We start from the raw sequence: 24,933 nt of genomic DNA, 5'->3' as shown, positions 1-24,933 counted from the left end.
AAACAACAGAAATTCTGAAGTCTGAGATCATGATGTTGATTCCATCTGAGGTCTATCAGAGAGAATCTATTCAGTGCCTCTCTCCTGTCTTCTGGCAGTTTACTGACAATCTTCAGCATTCCTTGGCTTGTGAATACATCACCCTTCATCTTTTCACATGGTGTTTTCCCTGGGTGTGTGTTTCTGTCTCCATACCCCTTTCTATAAGGACACAGTCATATTGGGTTTGAAACCACCCTGATGACCTCGACTTAATTTGATGGTCTGCAAAGACCCTATTTCTAAATAAGGCCATATTCTTGGGCTCTAGGGTTTAAGATTTCAACATCTTCGAGGGTTGGGGAGAGATACAATTCAATCCATAGCACTAGTGTACAAGAAGGTCAAATAAATAAACTTTCTTCCTTTGTAGGATCCTCTTGGATAGCTTTAAGGATTATGTCTAAGGATAAGAGGAACTTTATAGTAAACAAATCACCTCTTCTTTATGTAGGCATTGTATTGTCAGTCTGAGGACTCTCCTTTGTGTGTGTGTTGGGGGGTAAGGGGGTGGAGGCAGGGGTTGCTTGATTTTTGGCACATTCTGTTCCTTTGCTAACAGGGCAAACTTGGAGTTTAACTATGCCAAAGGACTTCAGAAACAGGCAATTAAGCTGAACAAAGCATTACAGAACACAAAGAAAAAGTAAGTATATGAAAGAGGTACTGTAAAATAATTCTTTGAAATAATAAACAGTTCAGTTCCAGTTTTCTGTTATAAATGTGGCAGGTACATAATGTCAAGCATGGTTTCCAGTTCTTGAACACTTACTGTGTACTATACAGTGTGTTAAATGAGTTTATAAATACTCTCACTTAATCTTCAAAACCCTTGAGAAGTCTTATTATTGTCCCTACTACACACTAAGTCTTGAGTCTTGAAGAGTTTAAGACACTTTCCCCAGACGCACAGATAAGGAGTTCCAGAGCTGGATTCATCCCATGTTTTTATGAGTCTTAAGCCCACAGGTGTAAAAGGTCTCACTGATGATGGTTAACTTACAAAACAGTGTTGTTAACTTGGAATGTCTTGGAGTCAAAAAGTATGAATCCTGCTTTATTTCAACTCTCTGACCATCAACAAATAACCTGGTTTCTCTGTGCCTCAATTTCCTCCACTGTTAGAGGAAGTAATGACATATTCTCTATTGTGTGCATGTATGTGTGGATGTGGGAGGGTGTGCATAATAAATGAGAAAAATGTATCATTAGAACATAGGATGCTGAAAAAATGTTGGTTCACATCTTCCTCAATACATTGCAGAATGAAATTGATTCCTTTTTTGGGGGGAAAGATAAATATATTTGTATTCTAAAAATGATCCATTCATGATAATTTGCTACAAAGATTCTTGACTAATGCTTGCAGATGTCAGCCTAAACTAGCAATGCCATTGCAAAAGCTTCTTTTGATGGTGAATGAGAAGAAAAGAAAAAAAAGGAAGGAGTGCCGAAACCAGTTTGGCTCAGTGGATAGGGCGTCGGCCTGCGGACTGAAGGGTCCCGGGTTCGATTCCGGTCAAGGGCATGTGCCTTGGTTGCGGGCACATCCCCAGTGGGAGGTGTGCAGGAGGCAGCTGATCGGTGTTTCTCTCTCATCGATGTTTCTGGCTCTCTATCCCTCTTCCTTTCTCTCTGTGAAATATCAATAAAATATATTTAAAAAAAAAAAAAAGAAAAAAAGGAAGGAGTTAGGAGCTTATATCCTTATTCTTCCTTAGGCATCATCTGTAACAGCAAATATTGACTTTAAAATTGCTCTGACTTCTAGCTTGATTTTTAGGATAGTATTTTAGTAGATTTACCAAGGAGTCAGTATAGCACAGTGGTTGAGTAGAGATAGACTTTATTTAGACTGCCTGGGTTTAAATTCTAGCTCTACCACTTACCAGGTAGGTGAATTAGGAAAATTTATCTTACCTCTCAGTGTCTATTTAAAGTGGAAATAAAACCTACCTCACATAATTGCTGTGAGGATTAAATGAGATAATACAAGAAGTATGCTTACTACCTGAGACAGGGCCAAAGTTCCAGAAGTATTCATTATGATGTTGATTGTGATTACTTCCTAAAGCATGAGAAGTGTAGGGGGATAGTGGGTGTGTCTTACTGTGTTGCAGCCTTAGCATCCAGCTTGGTCCTCCCAGAGAATTGGCATGTCCAGAACATTTGGCTAATCAGGATTAGCACAATAATATTTAATAATAAACTTTAATTAAACTTTAATCTATACCCAAATCTATTAGACACTTGTATAAATGACCCAAATTATTCATATTTTAAAAGTCCAATTAAGTGAGTGTCAGAGAAATCAAGTAAGTGATCCATCCCTCCAAGTTCTCACTGAAAACGAAAGGGAGTGTGTAAATTCAGACACAGACTCCACTGAGGCCAGTGCCCTCAGCTTCCTGCTCTGATGCCCAGCTCCTCTGAGGAGCAAATGTCAGGCTCTCTTCCCCAAAGTGTGCTTTGGTTCCTTTTTTTAAAAAATCTTCACCCAAGGATATGTTTTTTGTTTGTTGGTTTTTTACAATATATTTTTATTGACTTCAGAGAGGGAGGGAGAGGGAGAGAGGTAGAAACATTAATGATGAGAATTACTGATCGGCTGCCTCCTGCATACCCCCTACTGGGGATTGAGCTCACAACCTGGGCATGTGGCCTGACTGGGAATCACACAGTGACCTCCTGGTTCACAGGTTGACATTCAACCACTGAGCCACGCCGGCCAAGCCAAGGATATGTTTTTTTATTGATTAGAGAGACAGAGAGGGAGGTGGAGAGAGAGGGAAAGAAAGGAACATTGATATGAGAGAGAAACATGGATTTGTTGCCTCCCATATGCACCCCGACTGGGGATCAAACTTGCAACCTAGGTATGTGCCCTGACCAGGAATTGAACCCGTAACCTTTTGGTGTACAGGACAATGTTCCAACCTACTAAGCCACCTGGCCAGAGCTGGCTTCCTTTTTTTAAACTTAATTGAGGTTTAATTTACCTGCAATAATAAGCACCTATTTTAAGCAGATGCTTTGGTAGATTTTGATGGATGTATACACTATGCAGCTACTACCAAAATCAACATGGAGACATTTTCATCACACAAAAGATCCCTCATGCCTGTGTGCAGTCCTCCCCCACCCAGTCCCAAACAACCACTGACACCTGTGTATACTCATTTTGTCTTTTCTGGAATTTTCTCTAATCGGAAGCATACAGTAAGTCCTTTGTTGTGCCTGGCTTGGATATGCAGAAAATCTGGCATCCTTTGACCTAGTTCTCCCTTTAAATAACTATAGGGTACAACCTAAGTCATTTGAGGCAAAACCTCTGCACCATCACGATTTCAGTAAGGGCACCCATCTGTTCCGTCCCCATCCATCAAACTCCACACAGGCCTCTGTACCTGAGGTTACTGATGCAATTGTGCTTATTACCCTGACTTTTGAAGTCTGCTGTGAGCTAGGCCAGTGGTCAGCAAACTCATTAGTCAACAGAGCCAAATATCAACAGTACAACGATTGAAATTTCTTTTGAGAGCCAAATTTTTTAAACTTAAACTTCTTCTAATGCCACTTCTTCAAAATAGACTCGCCCAGGCCGTGGTATTTTGTGGAAGAGCCACACTCAAGGGGCCAAAGAGCCGCATTTGGCTCACGAGCCGCAGTTTGCAGACCATGGAGCTAGGCCTCTTCCATAGGAGAAAATAGTATCACACTTGCTAATCCTCCTCTGTGCTGCTAAGTACAGGGCAGTGCCGTCCTTTTGTTAAATTGAGATACTGCTCACAAGACCATAAAATATCTGAGTAGTTGTCCTAACAGGATCTAAACCCTGATAGCAAGGGCAGCACACAGGATGTGATCAGGGCTCTCGAGTCCTCTGTCACGTGATTTCTCTGAGCCTCAGTTTATTATCAGTGAAATGAGGAGCCTGAGAAGATTGTAAGAGCCTTCTGCCCCTAGCATGCTGTCCCCTTCCTGCTCTAAGTGCCTTCTCAGCCTTGGCTACTTTAGTTCCCCAATTTTCTACAGACATGAAATAGAAAATGAAAGTCACGATGACAAATGCCTGAAAAATAGCAGTTTCTGTAATGAGTCCGGTGCAAATAAACTTGTTGGCAGCATTTAACCCCATGGAGAAACTGGGATAAGATTAGGGATATGAGTGCAATTACTGAATGCAATGAATCTGACTTTCTGGGAAAATGATGCCCCCTGTCTTTGCCTCCAGCTGTGTCGCCAGTGCCTGGGCCTGGGTCTCAGAGGGCATGAAGTCTGCGGCAGACCTGCATCAGTGAGTGCTCCCACCCCATCCTTGCTCCTACCCCAAAGAGAGTCGTACATATTTAACGTCGGTGTGCTACTATACTCCACTTCAATCTGGCCATAAAACACCATTTTATTCCCCCAGAAAATAATTTGGAAAGTAGATATAAATCCTAATGCTATACTTGTGTCTCTTATGTTTCATTTCCAGAAAACTTGGCAAAGCAATTGAGTTGGAAGCAGTAAAACCAACTCATCAAGTCCTGAGTGTACATGAGAAGAAGAGAAAATCAGTGAGTCAAAACCTTTCTCCCCTGTTTAAGCAAGATTTCTGTCTTTGGCTCAAGAAATGAAAGGTGATCTAAAAATGATACTAGATTTCAGAAATTTGTCATAAAAATAAAAGGAGCCCAAAAAGTTATGTACAAGGATGTTTGTTAAAACACTTTTGTAATGGTGAAAAACTGGAAACTTCTTCATCCAAAAATAAATTATGATAAATTCAAGCAATGGAATACTATGTAACTATTAAAGATGTTATTATAGAAGAATTTAATGACTTGGGGATCTTTTTTTTTTTTACTACACAGTATAAAATTAAAAAGCAGGATTAAAAAATATGTCAAAATTACCTCAATTTTGTAAAATATGTGTATATATGCAAATAAAAATACCTGGAAGAATCCCCCCCAGACTGTTAATATAAATTATCTCTAGACAGTAGAATTAGAGGTTATTCTTATTTCATTTTTTTGGTACTTTTTTGTATTTCCGCTGTTTTTCAATGAATAGATAATCCTTTTCTAAATAAAAAAATTATAAACACATTTTAAAAAAAGAAATGCTGTTCTCTGCTTATCAGCTTGGAATTAGGTAAAGGCAATCCTATATAATAAAAGGCTAATATGCAAATCAACCGGCAGAATGACTGGTCACTATTACATGCACTGACCACCAGGGGGCAGATGCTCAATGCAGGAGCTGCCTCCTGGTGGTCAGTGCGCTCCCACAGGGGGAGCGCCACTCAGCCAGAAGACGGGCTCATGGCTTGCGAGTGCAGTGGTGGTGGCGGGACCCTCTCCCACCTTCGAGGCAGGCAGACATTCCCTGAGGGCTCCCGGACTGCGAGAGGGTGAAGGCCAGGCTAAGGGACCCCTCCCAGTGCACGAAACTTCGTGCACTGGGCCTCTAGTAATAGGTGTAAATCCTCAAACAGCCTGCAATTGAAGAAAAATAACTAAGCAATTCTTTCAGAAGCATAGCATATTTTCTAGACTATTTGTGTAGCTTTCCTGCTACAGTTTCATTAGTGCTCATTTTTCTTTTTACTCATGTGTCATGCAGTTGTTAAACACTTTCAAATATATTTTCAGGCAACATAGGGGCATTCCATAAAAGTTGCTTAGCTCTGATAGTGGTGGGTCATGGACACTATTTCAAGATCAGGTGCAGGCCTGAAGTTCTGAAGCAATGACAGGTGATCCTTGTGAAGAGAAGTAGGTCAGTAGGATGAGGGAACTTGTAAAAGCCTTGATGGCAGAAAAATGATTTTAAAAAATTTATTCAAACTCATTTAACTCAGTCAGGAAATGGAGTTGATGTTTGTGTGGCTATACATGTGTTTTTACCACAATGGATGTTCTACTGAGGGCTAGGGTGATGGGGGACATTTGCAGTAATTACTAGAAAGCAATATAATCATCTACCTTTGCAAACCAACTTAATAAAATCCAAACACAAATCTATATTTCATTAATCGATAAATATTTAACACCATATTATAGTATGATCATTACTAGCATTTCCTTAGTACTTACTACGAATGAGTCGCAATGCTATGATCATTATCATAGGACCTTAGATAATTAATGTCATGATTCTTCAAGTTGCTGTTTTAGTTTGAAATCTTTTCGGCTTTGTCCCTCCCTGCAGCACCCCCACACCCCTCCCACTCTCACACAAAAAATAAAAGATTAGAATTTTTTTAAGAAGTGAACTCATCCCACACTTCAGCCACATACATAAAGCATAAAGTTATTTTCATTGTATTTGTTACAGTAAAGCATATATCCCAAATTTAATCAACTGGAAAAAACCAAAGTGCAGTATTGCTGGATCTCCAACTGGTTGAGTAATGTCTGATCTGTGTTTCTGGGGAAAGGTTAGTGGTCCGGGAACCAAGGTTCTGCCCTAACTAAAGTTCCACCTCCAGGCGGGTTGCCTAGATCCAGTTTCATCATTACTATTACTGTCTGATTGGCTGTTTAAAGTGGGGGGAAAGTTAATTATGATTAAGAACTCAATCTCTTTGAAATTAAAACAATATTCACTTCAGAGGCAATGAGACACTTAGTAAAATTAGCACTGTTAGGACTGATGCCAATTCTCATGGTGTTAAAGGTTGAGCCACATGGAATGATGCTGAAGAGGAAATGGTGGGATTGGCTGTGACACCAAACTATGCAAGATCCTCCTCCCACAGACTGTGCACATTTATGTTGTTTTCATGTGGTTATGTGTTAGAAATAATTATTTTACCAAACGCATTCAGGCTAAATTCTGTTGAGAGCTTCTTGATAGGGGAAAAGATAGTTTGGCTACTTTTCTCAGGAAATATGTCCACTGTAGGATTTCTATGAATTGTGATAGTGATTGCTCGACAACTAACAAGCCAGCACCATGACTCAACAAGAAGACAGCAAAAAAATTTTCCTTTGTTCTCTCCCATAGCTTGATAACGAAGTTGAAAGGACAGCAAATCTTTTTATTAGCAACTGGAATCAACAAATTAAGGCAAGTAACACGAATATCTTCTGTGTGAACTCAGTTTTTAGGGTTGGAGTTTTTTTGCTTTTGTACAAATGTGATGTGTTTTAGTGTTAGTATTTCTAAGCACTAATTGAAGAGAAAAATGCTTCCTGGCCTGAGTTATTGTGTATCTTTCAACTCAACCAATGGAAGAGCAGGGCTCTAAATATGGTAATTTATAGCCAACACTTACATAGCATTTATTGTGTGCCAAGAGCTATATACAGTACTATATATTTTAATTATCACAGCAACCCATTGTGGTATGTGACCTTGCACTGTCCCATTTTAAAGATGGGCGAGGAAACTGAGATACAGAGAGCTAAATAATTTGCCCAAGGTTACAGGGCTGGTTAATGCTTGAGCCAACAAGTGTTACAAGCTGTTGGGCTCCAGGGTCACTACTCTTAATCATTCACTATACTGACTGCCTCTCTGTATAATTAGCAACTTATTAGGGCAAGTGGCAAGTATTATCTGAGTTTTGGTTTTATCTTGTAGGGCATTTGTCTCACTAGTGAGACTGCCAAGGGCTGGGTAGTGATACATAAAGGGAAATGCATGTAAGTATTGATTCCACAAGTCTTTGGTCCACTTCTTGTGCACCGCACTGCACTAAGATGTGGTTCTTGCCTCCAAGCAATTTTAAAATTCATTGATAGGCAACATGTGCAGGAAATAGTGAATGAATTCTAAGGAAAAAAATTATGCTCTGGTGTGAGAATGTATCATTATAGGTTCTTAAGCAGAGATAGTAACAGATGGAACCCATATGTATGTGCAGAAGATTATTCTGGAACAATCCAGTTGAAGAGGAATTCATTTTGAGTAGAAAGGACTAGAGAGGGAATCTGTCAAGAAAACCCAAGGACACTCTTTGAAAGGACTTGTGCTCCAAAAGTTGAAATTCTCCTTTTTTATTTCCAAAGTGTCAGATCCCAAAGAGAACAGTCCCAGGTACACAGTCACCCATGTATGTGAATAACCAGAGACGCCCTCAGAAACAGGCAGCCCATGTCAGCCCTCAGTGTTGCCCCTGAAGCTTCTGCTGAAATCAAAGGCTCCATGAGATCAAAGACATCCCTAAGAAATGCTTGAGATAAATGAGTTTCTATACTCACAATAGAAGTGCTGCTAAAAGTAGGCTCATGAGAATCACATTTAGAATGCATATTTCACAGCCTCATAAACAGCATCCAGTCATTTGTTTTTAGTTTTGCTCTTGATTTTATAAGCTTTCTTAAACAGAATTTGTTTTTTAAAAATCCATTTTCTAACTATTCAGCTTTCGTGGGAAGTTCAATATAATGGACCAGAAGGGAGAAACCATGCTCCACAGTTGCAATTGCTTTCAAGAACAAAAAGCATCTTTTGTTATTTCCAAGTTTTCACCAACTAATTTTTCCAAATAAGAATAGATTTTATTTTTTATGAAGAGTGACAGAGAAATTAGAGAACATTAAAATTCTTGAGCTGGAGTAATTTTCTCCCCAGTTACAATTCAAAGGATTCAGCATGTCAGTAATGAAGTGCAGTCTGTCCTGGGGACACAGATGTTAAGCCTTAAAGGACCAAAGCTCTTGCCTCACACTCTCATTTATCTGTGGACATGTGGCTGACTGAAGGCAGAGGAAGAAGGTCTAGGAGTGTCTTGCTCCTTGAATTGCCTTTTGTAGAGACTTCATATATTTAGAGACTTTCAGAAACCTTTGCCTCTGATTCCTAAGGAAGGAGAGACCTGAGCCTTTCCCTTCATTATCTGGTTTTACGGTTCTTGCAATCTTGAGGTGGAAAAAACTACACAGTCTTTCAGTCAACCCCGTTTCTGAAACAGGCTGAATCCAATTCAAACTGAATTTAGTTTATTTTATCTCTGGAGTATCACCTCCTGCCAAATTGGAACTGTTGGAATAGAAAATGATCCCATGAATCATGACCCACTCTGAGGTTGAGGCATCAACAGAATAGGGGGACTTCGAATGTTTCTTTCTTTGCAACTCTCCCTACCCCCACCCTCTTCCCACAAATGCAGGTCATGTCACAAGATGCCAGGCAAATGCCCAGCTCTCAAGCCTGGTCATCAGGTGGCACAATTCCCCCTTTGCTTTAAGTTTTAAGAAAGCATCTTAAACCTACCTCAATTGTGGCCCAGGATGATTTAAAAGAATGACGCAGGCATTCTTCCATGTTTGTTGTGTTATCCTTTCTTTGTGGTAGAGCCCCTCCCTTCCTTCATGTTAGCTAGAATAACATTGTGGAGGCTTGCAGGCCTTTGGTGATCTAGCAAAATGTATAACCCTCATGAGTATACCCACTGTAATGAAAAAATATACAGTGGTTCTCAGGGCAAAACATTAGCCATTGCAATATTTTAGGCAGATTTTGAGGTGAGGGCAGAAATAAAGAACTAAAATATACACAATCATTCAAGCTAGCACATAAACATTATCTTGTTCTAGAACAGAATATTTTTTCTCTTGATATCCATTTTCTCCTTTTTTTCCTATTTTTCTGTATATATATATTTTTTTGAGACTAGGCCAAAAAGAAATTAATGGAGAGTACCAAGAAGCATGAAGCACTTTTCCATCTTATAGAGAGCTCCAAGCAAACCATGACTGACAGGGAGAAGCAGAAGGTAACGTGTCGTGGCCAGCTGGATGCATGAGGTTTGGTGACAGATGGGTTCCTGGCCCTTAGCTGTGAATACAAGAGCGTGGGCTAAGTCCCCCTCTGTGTGGGGTCTCTGCAGAGCTTAGTGTGGCAGAGTATCAGAGGAGACCCTAAATCATTCCTGGTCCACATGTATTTATAAAAGGTATTATTGACAGATGACAAATTAGACCAGTGGTATCCACATTTTTCAGTAGGAAACCCTATTGTTAAATATTTCTCAGCTCATACCCCAAATAAGTAAAAAATATATATACATATTCATATTTATTGTATAGTGTACTTTACCTATGTCGTATGTAATAATAGTACTTTATAAATTATACCAATATGTTATGAACATTATAAAAAACAAAAAAGTAGAAATGTTTGAAGGATGAGGTAAAGATGAAATAATATTTTAAATGGTTAGCTAATCCTATATTTATATAATCATTAAGTGACAGCTCCGGCATAAATTACACACTTGGGGAAAGGTTCAAATTTAACCATAGTAAATATAAATTCATGTTTCTGATAGTCCTCTTGATAATTTTAAATGTTTTGGCCACCTTCTTGTCAGATCTCAGTAGCCCATCCCAGTTTTCGCCTTTTCGTGCGGGTAAGGACACGCTCATTACCAGGAGCAGGAGAGAGCATCGGTTCCTGTGGCTTCATTATGCTGATATTGTTCATATTAGCACCAAACTGCAGCTTCTTGGCAGAAATCTTTTTAAGAGATTTGTGCATTTTGTGTGTATTACCCTAATTAAAGCTAGATAGTAAGTCTATAAATCCACATGACACAGACACCTGTCAGTGGCTACATGTCCCAGGATGTTGACACCTTTTCATGTTGTAAAATTCCCCCTCAGCCTCCAGGACACTTCAGAATCCACAGCTGTCCATGTGTTGGCATCAATGTCAATTCGTATATTAAATAAGAGTAAGCTTTAGGCAAAAATGAACACAACCCTAAAATAGATTGTCTTGCACAATTCTGTGATATGTGCTGAGATTGGAAAGCTCTGAAATCATCAGTATCTTCTCCAAAAGATGGAGTCCCCCTAAGTCAATGCAGGCAGCACCACTACAACCCAAAACATCCTAAAAAGAAAATGGTGATTGCAAGTTTTGGTATTATTTCATCTGAAGAAACTATTAGTTGAATAACTTAAATTCATTATAAGCAAGATTTTACAAGGTTATTTCTTCACACATCAATCTTCACAGTTTGAAATAATCATAAGTATTGAATAATGAGACAGCTTCCAAGGAGGGGAAACTACAGTGTGTTTAAATGCTAAGCACCAGGATCTGTGGGCGTTTGAAGCCCACAATAGAAGCTGTTCTTCTTTTTTCTTTTTTAAAAAAATACATTTGTACTGATTTCAGAGAGGGAGGGAGAGCGCAAGAGAGATAGAAACATCAATGAGGAGAGAGAATCATTGATTGGCTGCCTCCTGCATGCTACCCACTGGGGAATCAAGCCTGCAACCTGGGCATGTGCTCTGACGGGAAATCGAACCATGACCCATTGGTTCATAGGTCAATGTTCAATCACTGAGCCACTGCAGCCAGGCTAGAAGCTGTTTTTTATTGATGTCAAGCAATCTATAATAATAAAAGTGTAATATGTTAATTAGACCAGATGTCCTTCCTTCAGGACAAAGCCACAGGGGGCGGGGGGCAGAGGCAGAGGTGGCAGAGGCCCCTGGCGGTGGGTAGGTGCCAGAGCCAAAGCCTTTGCATGAATTTCGTACATTGGGCCTCTAGTCCTATATAATAAAAAACTAATATGCTAAGTGTCCAGTCGTCCAGTCATCTGTTCAACCAATCAAAGCATAATATGCTAATGATATGCTCAACTGTTCACTGTGACTGACCACCATGGGGCAGACAGTTGACCAGTCAACCAGTCACTATGATATGCACTGACCACCAGGGGGCAGATGCTCTGACTGGTTGGTTAGCTTGCTGCTGGGGTATGGCTGATCGGGACTGAGCAAGATGGGCCGGACACACCCTGGAGCCCTCTGTGGTCCTTCCCTGACTGGCCAGCCTCCTTCATCCCTCCCCGGCCCTGATCGTGCACCGGTGGGGTCCCTTGGCCTGGCCTGCTCCCTCTTGCAATCTGGGATCCCTCAGGGGTTGGCAGAGAGCCAGTTTTGGCCTGATCCCACAGGCCAGGCCGAGGGACCCCACTGGTGCATGAATTTGTGCACTGGGCCCCTAGTAAAACAATAAAAAGCATGGGCAGCTAAGTGGTGAATTTCCTCTTCCTTCCCTCATTAGAAGCTTCCCTGGGAGACTGAAAACTACAGTCCTCTCTTGCCCTCTTTCAGCTGGTCCTGTGACCCTAAACTTTGGCTGTCATTACCTCACAGACCTCCACCATCTTCATCGCTTTATCTGTTAGCTTTTTTTTTTTTTTTTTTAGTACTGAAGCTTAACAGCTAAGGCAGCATTCATTTTCTCATCTCACGCAGAAGTGCCTCTGATCGCCAGCCTGAGCTGAGCTGCTTCCATGCCGCTCAGCAATTCTTCCTGTTTCCCTGCTCAGCAGTCCTTGTTCTCACCAGAAGCTGATCTAAATCTCCATTCTCCTTGCACCTCCTTCCTCACCACCCACTCTCAGCAGACTATCTTGCCTCCTACCTCATGGAGTAAATAGAAATCAGCACAGCCACCTGCCTGCTGAAGTCATGTGTGCAATGAGATAGGCTGATTCTCCACATGCTCCATTTCCCATCCCATCCCCTCTCTCAGAGACACGTCTCTTGATTATTCCCTTCTCCCCTATATCTTGAACATGCCCCTCTCCAACAATTTCTTCCCAAAAGCCTTCTCAACTCCCCCCATCTTGGGAGAGTCAGGAGAGTCAGGGAGACACCATTCCATGACCCTATTCCTGTTCCTCTCCAGATATTATTATCTCTCCTTTTTCTTACAGTAGGATTTATTGAAAGAGTGTCTGTGCTGTGCCTTCACTTCCTTATCTCCTATTCATTCCTCAAACCACCCCAGTCAGCTTTCCTCACCATTCTACTGAAAGTGCTTTTGCCAAAAACAATGTCATCCTTGTTGCTAAAGCCAATGGGTATTCCCAGTTCTTACCTTATCTAACTTGGAAGCATTAAGCATTGATGGTGACTTCTCCAATCCAGAAACAGTATCTTCTTTTAACTTCAGCAACCTCTCACTCTTTTGGTTTTCTTATCTGGCAATATTTTCTTAACCTTCTTTACTGACTTCCCTTCTTCTGCCTGGCTTTTATGTACTGCTGCTCCTCATGATTTCTCTCCGGGGACTCATTCTGTCTTATTCTGCATGGTATCTCTGGTGTCTAACCCAGTATTCTCAATATTAGGTACTCAAGAAGTAACTGGTATTCATTAAATATACTCTCATGGCTTCAACTAGAATATCTATGCTGACAATACCCACACTTATATCTTCAGCCCAAACCAGTCTCTAAACTGCATTCTGGTGTGTCATATACAACATCCAAAATTGGAACCATCACTTCCCTCTGACAAAAATATTATTTATTCTTGTGTTTTCTATAACTTTGAATATCATCATTCTCCAAATCCTCCCAATTCTAACTCCTAAACCAAATACTTTTTAAATTTATCTATTTGTATTTGTCCCCACTGCCACTACTCTCTCCCAGGCTGTCATGATCATTTCTTACATTACTGTAGCTGACAAGTTGTCTTGACTTTCTGTGTTGCCTCTTTCTATCTATTTCTCATATACAAGTCAAGCTGACTTTTCTGAAACTCAAATATGAGAATATTATTCTCCTTTTAAAAGCCTTTCCAGTGACCTCAGAATAAAGTACAAACTCATTTATGTGGTCCTTAAGAGCTTCCCTGACCTTTGCCTGGTTTTCAGCATCATCTTTTGTTATTCTCCCTCTCAAACTGAGTGCTTTAACCTCACACACACACACAAGAAAAATATTTTTGGTATCATGTCATGCTCACCAATTCCTACTTTATTTTAGGTTTACTCACACAAGGATTATTTCTGTGAGCACCCACTATGTGCCAAGTCTCAGCTTATGTGTCATTGTAATTCCAAAGCTAGTTTAGGTGCCTCTCTTATATACCTAAATACTTATATCATCCTGGGCTCTATCCCACGGGGTAGTAATGTGGGTCCTCACTAAAGAAGGAGCCTGTCTAGTTCCATTTTCTACTTCCAGAGCCTCGTGCCTGACACACTGTGGCACCCAGTAAATGTTTGATGAGTGCATGAAATATTTGTTCCAGGAGAAAGAAAAGAAGAAAGAAAAAAAGTATGCAATCTTTGACAAATTTTAGGACAGTTTTCTGAAAAGTTCCTTAAATAAAAATTTTTTTTAAAAGTTCCTGAAATAAGAATGTAAGAGTTGACATTCTTCTTTTATAGTGATTTGGGGTTATTTGCTATAAATTTGCTGAGCAGAAACTTCTACTCGATAGCTATATAGTGTAGGCTGATGAATGTGAGGGGTCATCTCAAAAGTAACTTTGTTCTCATTGCTGGAGGTCTGAGTATTCTCGGTAACAATCTAAGGACATCATTTAGCAAAGTATAGCCATGGCGCACTTTCGGCCCTCTCACTAAATTGTTATCAGATTAAAATTCAGAAGCTCATGTTTCTATAGATAAATGAGATCCATTACACTTGATATACAAAACCCAGTGTGTCCTGTGTAAGTCATACATCAGAGCCCATGGACAGTTGAATGGCTGGTATATCAATTGGAATAATAAAGTGAGTGGTGTTAATATTCAGAATTTTGGATGAATGTTCTTTATTACTGAAACGTTATTCAAAATGTCCTTAAGTATAAAGAGGGTTATTCTTAAAAGCCTTTGTCTCTGTCCTTGAAACTCCTATGTAAGTCAAAGGGATCTTGAGTGCTCCTTAAACTCTGGTTAAGGAGTTTGCATCAAAATTAACTGAGGAGGTAGTGAAAATTCAGATTTCCTGATCCCACCACAGAACTATTGAATCACTATGACTACTGTGGGGCCCTGCAAATCTGCAGTTTTACACGCACTTTAGGTCATTCCTAGGCGTATTAAAGTTTGAGAATCATTCATGTAGTACAACTTTTTCCTTTCTCAGAGACTTTAAATTACTTGTCTGAGCATTTTGAGAATCGATTTAAGCTACTCTGGTCCAGAGAGTTTTGTATTAGTTTGATTTTCCAGAAGATTTCACAACCAGAATGGTCAATTTCGGTGACTGGCAAGAGGGGGCTCTTTGGGAAGGAGCAGATCACTGGGGAGTAAGGTGCAAGGGAGGCATCTGTCAAGCTGTCCATAACTTGCTGTGAACATTGACATGTGTCTCACTCAGACTCTTCACTAGTAATAGTAATACTCACTATGAGTGCTAACCCAGGTCTCAGGCAGTGCGCCACCTGCCTTACCAACTTCACCTGCTTGAATCTTCAAAGCAACCCAATGAAACAGGAGTATCACTATCCCCATCATATAGATAAGAAAACTGGCTCATGAAGGTTAAGTAATTCACCTGCAGGACTCTAATCCTGAAATTTGATTTTGAAGTTATACTGCAGAGTTTATAGAGTGAAAGTAAAGTAAGGTTATTGGACCTTACTGGATGATAGCCAGGCCTCATCCTAGTTCTAAAAGTTATATGATCGCACATTTCTCTACCTGTCCTGGTAAGAAATGCTGGGGTTGAAAGGATTTACCAAATAAGACCACAGAAATTGTTAGTAGATTACAATCTTGAGTTGGAGGTTCCTGATCTATACTTGCTTCTCTTCATCTGTCATTTGGCCTCCTTGATTTGATGAACGTGGGCACATCACATCATATTTAAGCACCTCGATTCCCTCATATGAAAAATTGAAAGAACTGCACTGAAAGGTCTTTTGGTTTCCTTTCAGCTCTGACATCTATTTTTTTTTTCTGAAAGATCTTTGATTTTGTTGTCTATAGCTACTCTTTATGAATTTAGCTGGGAGATGAGAAACATATCATTGGGATGAATGACATTATATGGAATTACAATGGGCTTTCCTAAATGTGTTCATGAATATGTGACTCTGATGTTTTACTTTAGCTCCTCAATAAATTGAAAAAATCGACTGAGAAATTGACAAAAGAAGATGAAAATTATTACCAAAAAAACATGGCCGGCTGTTCTACCAGACTGAAATGGGAAAACACGCTAGAAAACTGCTACCAAGTAAGTTATGCATTCACTCTTTTTTTTTTTTTTCAAATTTTTATTAAGGTATTATATGTGTACATATCTTACCATTGCCCCCCCCCACCCCACTCCCATACCTGCCCTCACCCCCCAATGTTTTGCATCCGTTGGTTACTCTTATATGCAAGCATACAAGTCCTTCAGTTGATCTCTTATTTCCCCCATCTCTCCCTAACCTTACCGCTGTAATTAGACACTCTGTTTGATGCTTTACTGCCTCTGTAACTATCTTTTGGTTCATCAGTTTATAATGTTTTTCATTATCCCTAAATGAGTGAGATCATGTGGTATTTTTCTTTCATTGACTGGCTTATTTCACTTAGCATAATGTTCTCTAATTCCATCCAGGTGTCTACAAATGGTAATAATTCCTTCTTTTTTATGGCAGCATAGTATTCCATTGTGTAGATGTACCATAGTTTTCTGATCCAGTCATCTGCTGACGGGCACCTAGGCTGTTTCCAAATCTTAGCTATTGTAAATTGTGCTGCTATGAACATAGGGGTGCATATATCCTTTCTGATTGGTGTTTCTGGTTTCTTAGGATATATTCCCAGGAGTGGGATTACTGGGTCAAATGGGAGTTCCATTTTCAGTTTTTTGAGGAAACTCCATACTGTTCTCCACAGTGGCTGCACCAGTCTGCATTCCCACCAGCAGTGCACGAGGGTTCCTTTTTCTCCGCATCCTCGCCAACACTTGTCGTTTGTTGATTTGTTGATGATAGCCATTCTGACAGGTGTGAGATGGTATCGCATTGTCGTTTTGATTTGCATCTCTCGGATAATAAGTGACTTTGAGCATGTTTTCATGTGTCTCTTGGCCTTCCTTCTGTCTTCTTTCGAAAAGATTCTATTTAAGTCTGTTGCCCATTTTTTTATTGGATCATTTATCTTCCTTTTATTAAGTTGTATAAGCTGCCTGTAGATGTTGGAAATTAAACCTTTATCAGTGATACCATTTGCAAATATGTTCTCCCATACAGTGGGGTTTCTTGTTGTTTTGTTGATGGTTTCTTTTGCTGTGCAAAAGCTTTTTATTTTGATGTAGTCCCATTTGTTTATTTTCTCTTTGGCTTCCATTGCCCTAGGGGCAGTATCACTGAAAAAGTTCTTTTGGCATATGTCTGAGATTTTGCTGCCTGTGGATTCCTCTAGTATTTTTATGGTTTCCCGTCTTATATTTAAGTCCTGTATCCATTTTGAGTTTATTTTTGTGTATGGTGTAAGTTGGTGATCTAGTTTCATTTTTTTGCATGTATCTGTCCAATTTTCCCAACACCATTTATTGAAGAGACTGTCTTGACTCCATTGTATGCTCATGCCTCCTTTGTCAAATATTAATTGCGCATATTGGTTTGGGTCGATATCTGGATTCTCTATTCTATTCCATTGATCTATATGTCTGTTCTTGTGCCAGTACCAGGCTGTTTTGAGGACAGTGGCTTTGTAATACAGCTTGAAATCTGGTATTGAGATCCCTCCTACTTTATTCTTCTTTCTCAGGATTGCTGTGGCTATTCGGGGTCTTTTTTTTATTCCAGATGAATTTTTGGAGAGTTCTTTCTAGGTCTGTGAAATATGCTGTTGGTATTTTAATGGGGAGTGCATTGAATCTATAGATTGCTTTGGGTAGTATGGACATTTTGATGATGTTGATTCTACCAATCCATGAACATGGTATGTTCTTCCATCTGTTTACATCTTCCTCTATCTCTTTTTTCAGTGTCCTGTAGTTTTCCGCATATAGGTCTTTTACCTCCTTGGTTAGGTTTATTCCTAAGTATCTTAATTTTTTTGGTGCGATGGAAAATGGGATTGCTTTTTTAGTCTCTCTTTCTGTAAGTTCACTGTTGGTGTATAGAAATGCCATAGATTTCTTGGCGTTAATTTTGTATCCTGCTACCTTGCTGAATTCATTTATTAAGTCTGTTAGTTTTTTGATAGAGTCTTTCGGGTTTTTTATGTACAATATCATGTCATCTGCAAATAAGGACAGCTTTACTTCTTCTTTTCCAATTTGGATGCCTTTTATTTCTTCTTCTTGTCTAATTGCAATGGCTAATACTTCCAGTACTATGTCAAACAGGAGTGGTGAGAGTGGGCATCCTTGTCTTGTTCCTGTTCTTAGGGGAAATGGTTTTAGTTTTTGCCCATTGAGTATGATGTTAACTGTGGGTTTATCATATATAGCTTTTATTATGTTGAGGTATGATCCTTCTATTCCCACCTTGTTGAGAGTTTTTATCAAGAAAGGGTGTTGGATTTTGTCAAATGCTTTTTCTGCATCAATTGATATGACTATGTGATTTTTATCTTTCAATTTGTTTATGTGATGTATCACATTTATTGATTTTCGGATATTGAACCATCCTTGCATTCTTGGGATAAACCCTACTTGGTCATGGTGTATGATCTTTCTGATGTACTGCTGGATCCAATTTGCTAGAATTTTGTTGAGGATTTTGGCATCTACATTCATGAGGAATATTGGCCTGTAATTCTCTTTCATTGTGTTGTCTTTATCTGGTTTTGGTATTAGGGTGATGCTGGCTTCATAGAAGGAGCTTGGAAGTGTTCCTTCCTCTTGAATTTTTTGGAATAGTCTGAGGAGGATAGGTTCTAGTTCTTCCTTGAATGTTTGGTAAAACTCTCCTGTGAAGCCGTCTGGCCCCGGGCTTTTGTTTGCCGGAAGCTCTTTGATGACTGCTTCAATTTCTTCCATAGTTACTGGCATATTGAGCTGTTTAGATTCTTCCTGATTGAGTTTTGGAAGGTTATATTTTTCTAGGAATATGTCCATTTCCTCCAGGTTGTCCAGTTTGTTGGAATAGAGTTGTTCGTAGTATTTTTTAACAATCCTTTGTATTTTGGGGGATCTGTTGTTATTTCACCTCTTTCATTTCTGATTTTGTTTATTTGGGTCCTCTCTCTTTGCTTCTTGGTGAGCCTGGCTAGAGGTTCATCAATCTTGTTTATCCTTTCAAAGAACCAGCTCTTGGTTTTGTTGATCTTTTGTATTGTTTCTTTGGTCTCTATGTCGTTTATCTGTGCTCTGATCTTTATTATTTCCTTCCTTCTGCTTACACTGGGCTTTTCTTGTTGCTCTTTTTCTAACTCTTTGAGTTGTTGGGTTAAGTAATTTATTACCCCTGTTTCTTGTTTTTTGCAGTAGGCTTGTAGAGCTATGAACTTCCCTCTCAAGACTGCTTTCGCTGTGTCCCATAGATTTTGGATTGTAGTGTTTTCATTGTCATTTGTTGCCATGATGTTTTTTATTTCTTCTTTGATCTCTCTGGTAACCCAGTCATGGTTTAATAGCATGCTGTTTAGCCTCCATGTGTTTGATTTCTTTGGGTTGTTTTTATTGTAGTTGATTTCCAGTTTTATGCCACTGTGGTCTGAGAAGATGCTTGATATGATTTCTATCTTCTTGAATTTGAAGAGACTTTGCCTATGTCCCAACATATGGTCTATCTTTGAAAATGACCCATGTGCACTTGAGAAGAATGTATATTCTGTGGCTTTGGGGTGTAATGTTCTGAAGATGTCAATTAATTCCATCTGGTCTAGTGAGTCATTTAGGATTGATGTTTCTTTGCTGATTTTTTGTTTAGAGGATTTGTCCAATGGTGATAGTGGGGTATTAAAGTCTCCTACTATGATTGTATTGCTGTCAATCTCTCCCTTGATATCCTCCAGGAGTTTTTTTATGTATTTGGGTGCTCCTGTATTGGGTGCATATATGTTTACCAGAGTTATTTCTTCTTGTTGGATTGCTCCCTTTAGTATTATGAAGTGGCCTTCCTTATCTCTTGTTATGTCCTTCAGTTTGAGATCTAATTTGTCAGATATAAGTATTGCTACCCCAGCTTTTTTTTCAGTTCCATTTGCCTGGAAAACCTTTTTCCATCCCTTCACCCTCAGTCTGTGTGCGTCTTTTTTTCTGAGGTGGGTTTCTTGTAGACAGCAGATATATGGGTCATGTTTTCTTATCCAATCCATTACCCTATGTCTTTTGATTGGGGCATTTAATCCGTTTACATTTAAAGTTATTATTGATAGGTACTTATTTGTCGCCATTCCTATTCTTTACACCTGTGTTCCTTCTTCGCTTCCTATTTCTTTTTTTTTACAGCAGACCCTTTAGCATTTCTTGCATTGCTGGTTTGGTGGTAATAAATTCCCTTAGTCCTTTTTTGTCTGTGAAGCTCCTGATTTCACCTTCAATTTTGATTGACAGCCTTGCTGGGTACAGTATTCTTGGATTCAGACCCTTCCTTTGCATGACTTTGTATATTTCATTCCATTCCCTTCTGGCCTGATGAGTTTCTGTTGAGAAATCAGTTGCTAGTCTGATGGGGGTTCCTTTGTATGTAACTTTCTGTCTCTCTCTGGCCGCTTTTAACATTCTTACTTTGTCGTTGGTGTTTGCCAATTTAATTATAATGTGCCTTGGCGTCGGTCTTTTGGGGTTCATTTTGCTTGGGTCTCTGTGAGCTTCTTGGATTTGTGTGGGTTTTTTCTTCTCTATATCAGGGAAATTTTCTGTCATTATTTCTTCAAATAGGTTTTCTATTCCTTGCTCAGCTACCTTTCCTTCTGGAACCCCTATTATGTGGATGTTGTTTTGTTTCGTGTTGTCCCAAAGTTCCCTTAGGCTCTCCTCCTGCCTTTTAATTTTTTTTTTTCTAGAAGTTGCTCTACTTGGGTATTTTTTCCCATCTTGTCTTCTAGCTCACTGATGCGGTCCTCTGCTTCTTCTAGTCTACTCTTGATGCTTTCTATTGAGTTCTTTACAGCAGCGATGTCATTTTTCATTTCTTCTTGGTTCTTCTTCATTTCCTCTTGGTTCTTGCTCATATTGTCGAATTTGTCTTCCATTCTTTTCAGCCACCTTATGACCATTTCTCTGAATTCTTTTTCTGGAAGGTTGCTTGCTTCCATTTCGTTTACTTCCTTTTCTGGTGATGCCTGCTTTTCTTTCATATGCGGGCTGTGTCTTTGTCTCCCCATGGTCTCTCTTCTCTGGGTGTCTGGTTATGTAGTTCTCTCTCTCCTGCGTCGATTTAAAGGCACAAAATACAGCACTACCAGGTACAACACACAAGGCACTGAACAGAAATGTATTCACTATATTAATAACCTCCAATAAAGGTGACCACCAGAGAAAGGCAAATTAGGGGATAGTAGAGAAAGAAGAAGAGGAAAAAGAAAGAAAGAAGAAGAAGAAAAAAAAAGGGGTGTCACAATGAAATTGGGAAAAGGGAAAAAAAGAAGAAAAAAAGTAAGAGAGACAAGAAAGAGACTAAGAGAGAAAGGGAAACAGACTATATATATTGGGGATAAAACTCCAATAGAACAATCACTTATCCCAGCAAATGCCAGCAACAAGTACCTGGGGATTAATACGAACTACAACACCAACTAATATTGAGTGAGGCAAGGGAAAACAGAAGCACAAAACAAACAAAAAAATAAACAAAAGAAGAATAAGCAAAACAATCTCACAAAAAAGCATAAAAATTCGATATAATCTACATTCAAACGAACAACAACAAAAGGACAGAGAGAAAAACAATTTTTTGGATAGTTAAGACAGCGAAGAGAGAGGTGTGTATGGACTTGGAGCAGGGGATTGGAGATTAGATATATAAGTAGGGTGAAATTTTAAAAGGGGGTAAACAGAAAGAATAGGGAAAATCTAAAGCAGGAAAGGGGTAAGATAAACAGGACACTGAAAAGGGAAAAGTGAGGAAGAGAGTGATGGCATAGAGGTAGATTTGAGATAGAGTAAAATGATGCTAAAGGAAAGATAAAAATAGAATGTAGAACATTAATCCCAAAACAAAATGAAGAGAAAATAAAATGACACTTAAAAAAAAATGATAAAATAGCAGTAGTAATAATACGGATTGAAAATAAAAATGTAATAATTAAAAAGGTAAAATCAAGTGAGGAAAAAAATTAGTTTCTTGAGTAAAAGATGCAAAAAATGAAAATAAAAAAATAAAAAATAAAAATAAAATGTGGAGTAGTGAAGGTCATTCACTTCCTCTGTTGTTCTGTTTGGCACGCCTGTTTCTCAGTCCAGACAGTATTGCAGTTCCCTGCGTTCCACTGCTCTTCAGTGATGTAAGCCAGTCCTGATTTTAAGCAGGCGGTGTGTCTTAATTCGTATTCCTTTATTTTTGATTACACAAGAGTCAATTTGTGATTCAGCCCCTGGGTGGCAGTGTTTCTGGATTGACTTCCGGGTTTATCTATGGCCTCTCTAGGGAGTGTTAGAGCCTTCTTTCCCTGTGGCACTCACTACCGGTTTGTGGGAGTGGGCTGCCTCAGAGCTGGCTCTCGGATGGTCACTCCCCGCTCCGATCCCCAGGATCCAGAAAAACAACTTTCCCCTGCAGTCTCCCAGGGTGTCCCCAACTGGGTGAACCTATGAATTGGGCTTAGTAATCAGAAGCAAGAATTTCAAGAGGGAAAAGCCCAAGTGTGCGCACTCCGTGGCTGCGCGTAAGTCTAGCACATCCCTGAAATTCTTAGGGTGTCCCTGCACTTCAGATCAAAATGGGTTGCTTTTTAGAGAGCCCTTCTGTTAGCAGCTCTGAGGACCCCCTTCCACATTCACAGATCACGCCTGCCCCAGCAGCCACCGATTTTTCTAGGCACAGACTTCCCTGGTCGTCCAGCTCCCGCAAAACGCGCGTTCTTCTCTCGCGCTGGGACCAGAGACCTCACCTTATCCTAGGCGAAATCTGACCTTTCCGTGGTGGAGTGTAGAGCTCCTCTGAACCCGTGTGTTTGCGCCAATTGGGGAGTGTTGTTCTGGGGCTCGCAGCTGTTCCGTGGGTGCCGCAGTTGTGGATTCTCAGGCTTCCGATAAGCTCCACTTTCCGGTTCCAGATGGCGGCGACTCCGCGTCCAAGCCCGCAGCTCCGGGAGGGGACCCAGCCGCAGTGGGAGCTGCCAGGTCAGGGGAACCCCGTCTAGCAGTCTCCCACCTTCTTCTGGAGTTCAGCTGTCCCCCAACTTGCCAACAAACACTCCTAGTGCGACCCTCAGCTGTTCTTTCTTTCTGCTCCGGGACAAGGCTCGGAACACGTCTGTCTATTCCGCCGCCATTTTTCTCCCCTCTCTATGCATTCACTCTTTTTCTTCTTCCATGGAGCTTTGTGTGGCCTTGAAAATGGAGATCAGATCTGTATTACATGATCTGATGATCTCTGCCCTTAGCTGTGGCCCTTACTCCTATTGTGACTTTACACAAACGACGTTACTTCTCATTGTTGTAATTCCTCCATGGATAAAATAACCAGTGAATATTTATTGAGTATCATTGGCCAGGATTCCTGTCCTACGTTCTCAATGGACACAATAAATCAGCCGATTTCGAGAAGTGCTGCCAAAAGAAAGTATAAATGCAGGCTTAATGATTAGGTATTCAGAAATGAGTTTTAGGCCCGGAAGCTGATTCATACAGTATACACTTAGAGAATTTCTTTGTATGTCAGACATTGTGTTGGACACTGGATATCTATAGCAATGAATAAAGTACCATCTCGATACTTCATGGGGATGTGTGCAATTTAGCAGCAAAGAAGACATACAAAGGAAGAATTCAGTCATCCAATAAAATTCAAAAGGTATGAACATGCAAATCATAGAAGGGAAAATCAAATTACTAGTTAACATGTGAAATGATGCTTACCCATTTTGGCAAAAAAATATTTTATTATTTTTTTCTTTTTTAAAAATTTATTTTCAGTTACAGTACATTTAGTAAAAATTTTAAAGTTATGATATGATAATTTAGAACTATATACCTAGGGTGCTTGTTATGATTCAGATTCCTGAGCACCCCCCTAGAAAAGGTGGATCACAGAATTCTGAGTGACTTTAGGACAGGGTCTAGGTGATTGCTAGGCATACTAAAGTTTGAGAGTTCCTGCTCTATAAAGAGCATATTTCTTTCATCAGTTTGATGAATGCAAGCTCCTCAGGTAATGTAAACTACAAGGCCAGGACAGCAGTAGGAACTGAAAAGAATGAATAAAGAGTGTGAATTAGCCTGGCCACTGTGGCTGGGTTGGTTGAGTGTCAACCCATGCACCAAGAGGTCACCTGTTCAATTCCTTGTCAGGGCACATGTCTTGCTTTTGGGCTCAATCCCCAGTAGGGGTTGAGCAGGAGGCAGCCGATGGATGTTTCTATCTTTCCCTACCTGCCTCCTGTAAGTTCAATAAGAAAATATTTTTTTTAAAAAGAGCATAATCTGCTGTTTCTTGGTAACTCTGACAACACTTTCTTCGTATGTGCTACATTGCACTAGAGGACAGTTTTAGGTCCTTCTCGAGTATCTTGCTTTTCTACTGCCTATTTTATTAAAACACACACACACACACACATACACACACACACACACAATATGTATATATATATATAATGGAAAGCAATAATTCATTATGTGAGATATGGACTTTCCCTTTGCACAGTGGAATTAATCTCAGCCTCTTTTCATGAGCGAACATAGATCATTTTAATGATTTCCCTGAGATATAATTAAAATCTGTTAAACATTACCATCTCCATCAAAAGACATTGGTTATTCTAGTCTCAAACTGATGCTAGTGGTTCAGCACTTGCCAAAGTAAAGAAACAGCTGCCCACTAGTGATGCAATGTGTTCCTAATCCTGGCTTTTCTTTTCTTTCCTGTCCTTTGCTCATCATGGCGCTAAACTAGAACAGCTGCTTTCTATGGCCTTTTCTGTCCTGTAAAGTCTCTTGCTTTTTGAAGTTGTCCCACTTGAGGTCCAAACCACTGAGCAGAATTTGTGTTATGTATTTGTTAGGAGGCATATGGTTTCTGCCCTTTGAGGAAACTATCTGTTCGATAGGCTGCTCTTCAGTGTCTTTAATCC

The 24,933-nt window shown here is 39.8% G+C and overlaps 1 protein-coding gene across 3 annotated transcripts in view; it reads left to right on the top strand.

Annotated features, from left to right (window-relative positions):
• Positions 1–24,933, top strand: part of NOSTRIN (nitric oxide synthase trafficking) — a 61,350-nt gene that overhangs the window by 15,013 nt on the left and 21,404 nt on the right. For 2 of the 3 annotated variants that reach the window (XM_080667978.1, XM_080667977.1), the window contains exons 3-8: positions 602–685; positions 4,274–4,336; positions 4,520–4,601; positions 7,039–7,101; positions 9,656–9,754; positions 15,863–15,988. In XM_080667978.1, coding sequence (XP_080524104.1) covers positions 602–685; positions 4,274–4,336; positions 4,520–4,601; positions 7,039–7,101; positions 9,656–9,754; positions 15,863–15,988 — 517 coding nt within the window. The remainder of the gene's footprint in view (positions 1–601; positions 686–4,273; positions 4,337–4,519; positions 4,602–7,038; positions 7,102–9,655; positions 9,755–15,862; positions 15,989–24,933) is intronic. The other variant, XM_080667979.1, reaches the window with a different exon arrangement.

This window comes from Plecotus auritus (genome assembly GCF_963455305.1).
Source record: "Plecotus auritus genome assembly, chromosome: 5".
In the NCBI taxonomy this organism is placed as follows: domain Eukaryota; kingdom Metazoa; phylum Chordata; class Mammalia; order Chiroptera; family Vespertilionidae; genus Plecotus; species Plecotus auritus.
This window is presented reverse-complemented; position numbering and strand designations above follow the sequence as displayed.